Source organism: Eleginops maclovinus, chromosome 18 (assembly GCF_036324505.1).
Source record: "Eleginops maclovinus isolate JMC-PN-2008 ecotype Puerto Natales chromosome 18, JC_Emac_rtc_rv5, whole genome shotgun sequence".
Taxonomy (NCBI): Eukaryota; Metazoa; Chordata; class Actinopteri; order Perciformes; family Eleginopidae; genus Eleginops; species Eleginops maclovinus.
This window is the reverse complement of record NC_086366.1, coordinates 21,676,174-21,683,944: the sequence shown is the minus strand read 5'-3', so window position 1 is coordinate 21,683,944 and position 7,771 is coordinate 21,676,174. Positions and strand designations below refer to the sequence as shown.

The 7,771-nt window shown below is 38.4% G+C and overlaps 1 protein-coding gene across 1 annotated transcript; it reads left to right on the top strand.

The window, feature by feature from the left end:
• Positions 1–873: 873 nt before the first annotated feature.
• On the top strand, positions 874–6,838 carry linc.pou2af1 (lnc RNA pou2af1). The gene is made up of 5 exons (XM_063907671.1): positions 874–1,049; positions 2,839–2,939; positions 3,342–3,393; positions 4,338–4,669; positions 6,245–6,838. The coding sequence occupies exons 1-5, from the start codon at positions 1,043–1,045 to the stop codon at positions 6,590–6,592; spliced, it is 840 nt and encodes a 279-aa protein (XP_063763741.1). The 5' UTR covers positions 874–1,042; the 3' UTR covers positions 6,593–6,838.
• The last annotated feature ends 933 nt before the right edge of the window (positions 6,839–7,771 follow it).

Below are 7,771 nucleotides of genomic sequence, written 5' to 3'. Positions count from 1 at the left end.
GTAATATCCAATAACTGAGTTATTTACTATTGTTGTTAAGTCCATAGCCACATACAGGTTGGTGTGAATATAATGTTGCTATGTGATGCACAGAGCGCTTTAAAATGTATCAATGGAACTACTAATGATTTAAATAATAATAATACTTTTTGATTTAAGTGATTTCGTTTTGAATTATAAAGGTTTATGTAAATACGCATAGATACCCTGCAAATATGAGGACCTTCAGTGAGAAAAGTTATTATTATCGATGTAATACTTATGTTATACATTTTTTTTTAAATATAATTTCAAAATATATACAAATGAAATGTTAGAAGCAGATATTAGCACAGTTTTCTCCAGCAACTGATGTGCTCACAGCACTTACTAGAGGAGCTGAAGGCCTGCGATGCCAAAGATGGCTACTGCCCTTTGCCACGCCCACTCTGTTGCCACTTTCATGCATTTTTTCCTGGAATAAAGCTTAAAGATATGTTTTAAATATATTCTCGTCGTGCATACTGGATGCAATAAATGTAGAATCGCACATTTGAGGTGCGCTGCTGGGTTTAAGTTGAGCACAATACGCACCAAGACCTGTAGTGCTTAATGAGGGGGTGTGATGCTCTGATATTGCAAAACGAGGATAAAATTAATAAAAGTATGCTTTCTTTTTGGTCAAAGTGTAAAATACTACTATATTACATTAAAGTAAAACTTATAGAATGTCGATGCGTGGTGGTTTTTGTTGAAAAATTGATAAAACTTGGTTGCCTCTGAATATTCAAATTGAAAGTAACGCGCAATCAAATCATTGTCAAATCATTGAGTTCTAGGGGTTTTAAATAGTTCGCATGGAGGGAAAAAATCTCAAACTAATATGTCCCCAGCTATATTACAATATTGATGTATGCTCTGACTCTGCTGTAAGACATTTGTGTTGAGATTTTTGGATACTTTTGTACAAATTTCGTTCTTGGCCATTTTGCTGAGGCAGAAAAAGGACGTTGTGGAGTCCCACAGGTCTTCTCCAGGCAGCCTCTCTTCATCTCTCCCCATCATGTCTGGTGAGTTTCACAATGAATTTTCATATGGAATTACTTTTGGTGCATTTTCTCCTGTTAGGCACAAAAGAGAAAAGAGGGAAAAAAAGAGATGTTTAGTGGCAAAATAAAAAAAATAGACACATGTGCAGAGAACGCAGGATTTTTCTGTAGATTTTCATTTCAATCACACTTTTAAACAATGTATGAGATGACCAACATTAAAATGAAACGCTTATTAATTAATAGTCTTACATTAACGCCACGTGTGTGCTTCAGTGTATAAGGAGATTCTTTTTTTTTTATTGACACGGGACACACAGCTTTACCGACTTTTATGGATTTATTATGCATATCTTATATACGCTTACACATAACATGTTAATAATCATTTCTAATACAATTTATACAACATTTAAAACTGCTAAAGGTAACTTTTCATTGTATCTGTCCGGGGCTGCGTGTGCGTAATGGGACGTTATAAGTTCCGTGTTGGAATGGGATGTGTCTGCGGTGTGATTTTGTCCCGCTGTTTGCCACATTTAAGACAAATCACGAAGTAGCATTTAGCCGTATGAATATGTATCAGATGATGTTTCGTGGCCGAGGCTTCGTCTCGTTATCAAATCATTTTTTTCCAAACGGCTCGCCACTCCTGAGTGCCTTAAATTACGCCTTTGGGCCTGAATTACGTGCACCTATGCGAGGCGTTCTCTCTGCTTTCCCTAATCAAGCTTCACCTATAGGAAAAATATACGGCGAATTATTCCCAAAACGGTATAATTTCACTGTTACATATACAAAATAGGGGCTGGGGTTATTTGAATAAAGTTACAGATTGGATAAGAGTTAGGGTTTGAATTATAAACAGCTTGAGACTGAAACCGTGATTGTAAATGTTTTGAAAGTCGACAACAATCTGCTCAAACTGAAACTTTGAGGAGGTGCCCGGACACCCGTAAAGTGGAGCTAAACCTGTAGAGAATATTTTCTCACAGCTTTACCGACACATTTATTTTCCGATAAACAACTGTAGCTAAGATCCTCCACTTCTACGCGTTTAGCAAGAAAAGGTTGGGCTACCGAACGACTGACAGCCTCGTTTCAGCTCTTTGTTCCAGCTTTTTAGACATTCGCCCCGAACGCCTTAATCATACTTTACCAAACGATCAGACGCCTATTCCAACTTGTAGATCGATCTAACGTTACAACAACACCATTATTTCTTAGTTAAAGCATTATGATGATAAATATATACTTACAGTGGCTCATTTTGTTCCGCTTTCCCCTTTACTGGTCTGGGCGGGGTGGCCGCAGCGCACCGATCACAAACAGGCTGCATTGTAAGGGTCTGCTGAGGGCGTAATAGGAGACGCTTGCGTTGCGGTAAAGAGGGAGCCCTTACCCGCAATACTTAGGGGCGCTAGGGTCGGTACAAACGTACACAGAACGCAAGGATCGCCAAAACTGCACTTTACACACGGTGAAAACGTTGACAATCATGCGCACAGTTAAAAATACAAACGTGTTGTTATATGTTCACAGTCACATTCAACCTTAATATTAAGGTGTATACAATATGGCCAGATGATCATTTAATTGAGAGATTGCAGTTTATTGGGGGAGAAAAAGAGTGTGAAATGTATTTATTTTGAGGATTTGAGAGACGAGTACATGTTGTGAGATTAATGTAGGTGGGGAGAGGATGAGCAGAGTGGAGACCACAAAGGGGAGAGGAGTCAGGGTCTGCTTTTGTCTGTCTCAATGGAGAGTGTTTAGCAAACATGAGTGACATGCTGTTCTCTTCATGCAGATAAGCCGAGGGTTTATCAGGGCGTCCGCGTGAAGACAACCGTCAAAGAGCTGCTGCAGAAACACAGAGCCCGCGAGGCAAACAGCAAAAAAGTGAAAACGGTAAACTCCCCCCCCCCTCCCTTCTCTCTACCTGAAAAAAAGAACACTCCCTGAGCAAAGCAAAACACTGACCCTGTAAATGATTGACTACCCTCCCTTTAGAAAAAAACAATGTCTTTTTAAATGTCAACTACGCACAAATACAAACCTTTACGAAATAAAAACTAATGATTGAAGAAGCAAAACCCTATGTTAAACACACCCATTACACCAATCTCACCACGTTCAAATCAAAGCATATATTTTAAGTGTTTTTTAATGATGTTTATATGAATGTTTACCCTGTGCAGTGTCTTTTAGTTTCTGAAAAAAATGCACTCTATAAATGAAATGTATTATTATACAACTTTTTTTTCTCATGAAATATCTAACAATCTTTTCTTTTTCCCTCCTCGTGAGCAGATATCCCAGGCGTGCTCAGATCTGCAGGGACTTTGCTCGTCCACTTTTCAAAGTAAGTTCACCCAGACGCCTACCAAGTCCAAGCAGTATAAACAACCCCATTCAAGCCTATGACTGAAACCTGGCCTAAATCAATCGCAGGCTACATGAAGTGTCCATGTCAACTTGAAATTAATTTGAACCAATATTTTCTGCAATAAAAATCCAGCGTAACAAAAACAAATCCCATTGTTTAGTAAAATGTTGGATAATCCTCACTGTAGTTGCAGCAAGGCAGCAGATCAGCTGCATACATAAAATAAAAAGTCCAAAACAAATATCATTCCTCAATGACACACAGCAACCTGCCATGACCCTGCAGAAGCAGCAACAAAATACTCACATTGAAGCCCCCCATTCAGTCATAACATAAAAAAATACTTGGAAAGTAATTCTAGGCAGCAAGGCAATTGAAAGCTCAATAGCAAAAGTGCAGGTTCCCTTCTTATAAACGAAGGCTAGGCTACATCCAAATGTGTTGGCTGATGGTAATATGACATCACTGTGGACTTATAGGCCTATTTAAATGTCTTCCTGTGTTTCCATGCAGATGCCTTGTAAACATTTCCCCGATGCTCCTCAGTTATTCGCCGTGACCTAAAATAAGGATTAAAATATGTTGATGTTTTTTTATTGGGAATGCAATATTTGTGCTGTTTTTAAACGTTTTTGTGTAGCTGATATGTATGTTATAATACAGATATGTAATTCAGCTCCGGAAAAGAATAAAAGACCACTGCTGCATTATCTGTTTCTCTGGTTTAGTATTTATAGGTATGTCTTTTATTGTATTCTATAAACTTCTGACAGCAGTTCTCCGTGTTGGAGTTTAACAGACACGTATGGCTGCCATTTAAGAAAAATGAGGAGCGGTCTCTTAACTTTGTCCCGGAGCTGTATCCTTTTTATGTGCTTTTAAACATTTTTGTAATCAAACGTTTTATTTAATTCCGTCAGCTCGCCATGAGGACCCTCCTCCTGCCATTTCTCCAGATGACGTGCGCGGTTGTGGAGCACCTGCCTTCCAGCTGAGCACCGCCACGTTCCCGGTGCCTGACAGCTCGTGCGGCAGCCAGATGCAAGAGGAGCGCTCCTTCAACGACATCCCGCAGCAGTTCAGCGACATGATGTTGCCAGGCAACGTCTACAGTGGCAACAACAACACCAGCAGCAGTGGCGGTGGCGGTGGCGGTGGCAGCTACAGCGCCTCCCTGCCTGCCCCTCCAACCCTACCGCTGCCCTGGTGCCACGCGCTCTCCTCTGACGCGGACTACTACGGCCATGGAATGGTAGGTTTTCCCCACCGAACTCCATTAAAAAACAGGGAATTTAAGCTTTGTCTGTTTAAACATGTAGAAATATGAGCCCTCTCTTTATCTTTGGGGTCTCTTCGAATCTTCAAAGCCTATTTATTTAAACAGTGGTTGAAAGTATATTTGGATTAATGACTTAAAAACAAAAAAAAAGACGATCCGCCTTAAATCGTTAGTTACACCTGGAGAAAATTTACATGCTACCCATCAGTAATTAAAGTATTTAAAATCAGTGCTACATTAACAAGCTTGATACACGCATTAATACATCAATGATTATAATGACAACATGTAATATATGCATACTTTTACTGATACTGTGACAATATTTAGATGCCAATACTTATATGCTTTTACTTGAGTAACATTTTGATTGCAGGATTTTTACTTGTAACAGAGTATTCCTACACGTTAGTACTCCTACTTTTACTTAAATACAGGAAATTAGTACGTCTCCCACCTCCGTATTTACAATACATCTTCCCATTGCAATAAATGCACATTTTATAGGCAACAACTAAGAGCAATTATGTATTTCAAAATGAAATGCCTCGGGAGACATTAAATGTTTGAGTTGGACATGTGTCTGCAGAAACCTGTGTTGGGGCGTGAATGCAGCATGTAGTCATTATCACCTGCAGGCAGTGGTGAAAAGAAACAGCGTACATTGACTAAAGTCCTGTTCTTATATTTTACAACTCCAATACACCTCATAGGGATATGTTGTACTTCCTCATACATTTGTTTGATAGCTTTTGTTACTTTTTGGATCAATATTTGACACAGGGGCTGTTATAACAAGCTTTAAAAGACTAATTCAGGGAATATCCATCTTTTTGCTGTACATCTTGAATACAGCCTGAATAAAGTCCAATTAACCTACTGTCATGTTTGTTTTCCCCCCTCAGACTATTGGTTTACATTAATAACTTCAGTGGATATACAAAAAATAGACACTAAAAATGTATTCCAAATGTCAATTTGTTGATGTGTACTATCTGATGGATGAACATAATCTAGGTTTGCCCATTCTTTTCGGTCATTTTGACCAGTAACATCATAGGTTTAACAAACAAATAAAAATTAATTGAAAGTGCTGAACAGCAATTATATATGTTTAAATGCCTACTGTGAAGGTTATCATACACTAAGGCCATGAGGAAATCAAATGTATACTGCAGGGTAGCTTGTGAATTTACTCCAGATATTGATTTTGGTGTTGATTATATTTCACATCATTAATCAATATCTGTAAAGTATCTGAAGGTACATACATGTAAATGTACACGATTGACCACTGAATTGTATATGAGAAGAAGTACACAGTAGCATAAAATGGAGATACTCAAATAAAGTACAAGTATCTCCAACTTATGCTTAAGTACAGTACTTGAGTAAATGTACTTTCCCACCTCTATAGACACTTCTCATGAATAACTCACCCAAGTAGTGTTTAGCCTTATTCACACAGAAAATGAAAACAAAAACACTCCTGGTGAGCTTGTGTCTCATTTATGAGCTCATAATAAATCCTATCTTCTTCTCTTCCAGGCTACCTGCTCCTCACCGGAGTTGCTGAAGCTCTGCGCCCCCGTGGGTCACAAGAGCTACTCACCCCAGGACTCTTTCGACTCTTCCTCCTCCTCCTGCTACGACTCCCCCACCAGGATAGAGCCTTTTTACCCCGACCTCCCCTCCGAGCACTACCACTACCAGCACTGCACCCTCCAGGACTGTTACTGCCTGCCTTACTGGCCCGGCCCGCAGGACAGCTTCTCCGCCCCTGAATACGCATCTTACTACAACCCCACAGACTATCCGTACGCCTGCCCTGTGGAGGAGAACTATTTCAGGAGGGATTTGCAGATGACCTCCGAAATGTGCTACAATGAACTATAATGAGACCTTCATCGGTTCTCTTGTGTATATTTTGTCTGTAAATATGTTTATGAGCATGGAGCTTTGCTTGATGGTCCGCGCTGCATTTCAATGTGTTCTCTGACTGGCTTTTGCTTGGGTGTATTGAACATTATGAATGCAGAATGAATGGAAATATTTTTGTGTAAATAACTCTTTTTTTACTACCAAGATCTATTTTCATACATATAACTTGTTGCTGTACTAAATAAACATGTGTTAAATCAATGGGTTTGAAATCTTTGTCTTTCATAGGCTGACATACAGTAAGCATACATGCGCAAAGGGGGGACACAGCAGGTGAATTTGAATATATATTTGTAATATCATGAATCTTCCTTAGTTGATCATTTACATTAACACCATACTTTATTTCATAACAAATGATCTGAAATGGTGTGGTATGTTATGAAAATTAAGCCCTTATCTTACTAAATATGTGCTCATTTGCATACATTTCTGGAACCGAAATCTGAGCATTGTACTAGGTCAGGTCAAAATCTGCACACATTAGGGTTAACATTAGGGAACTTTAAATACCTCTTCGTATAATTGAATAATTCAGAAGAATACTGCATAAAAGCAACCAAACAGGTATTTCAAAGAGTAATTTCTGCTATGTGTTATGATTCAAATGTTTTATAAATCTGGCTATGAATGATATATAAACAATTATATAATACATCTCTATTAAACCCTCAGGATATGAATACTGAATTGAGACTTCTGGCACAAAGAATGAGAAAAAAAAGTTGAGAAAACGTTCCCTAAGGATATTTATTATAAAATATAAACCCTGTTAATATCCTACAGTATTAGATACAAACATGTAACTTCTCAAGTTGATTATGCACTTGTTTTGTAATCAATAGTCTTGAAAGCTGGTAGGAACATGGATTTGTAACTGAAGGGACGCTGGTTCAAGTCCCAATCAAACCAAATCTTCTTCTTTTTCTTCTTCGTTTTCCAAAATGTTGTCTTTAAATATGCAATTTAGAAAAATCATCTAACACTAATTTATTAAAGAGAATCAAACAGACACTAATAGAGACAGTTAAGAACCAGATTGGGAGTATCGAATGTTCACCAGTGTGAAATAAGTCATTTTATAAAAGCAGAAAAACCAAAGCTTTAAAAAAGGGGCCAAAAAACGAAAAATGC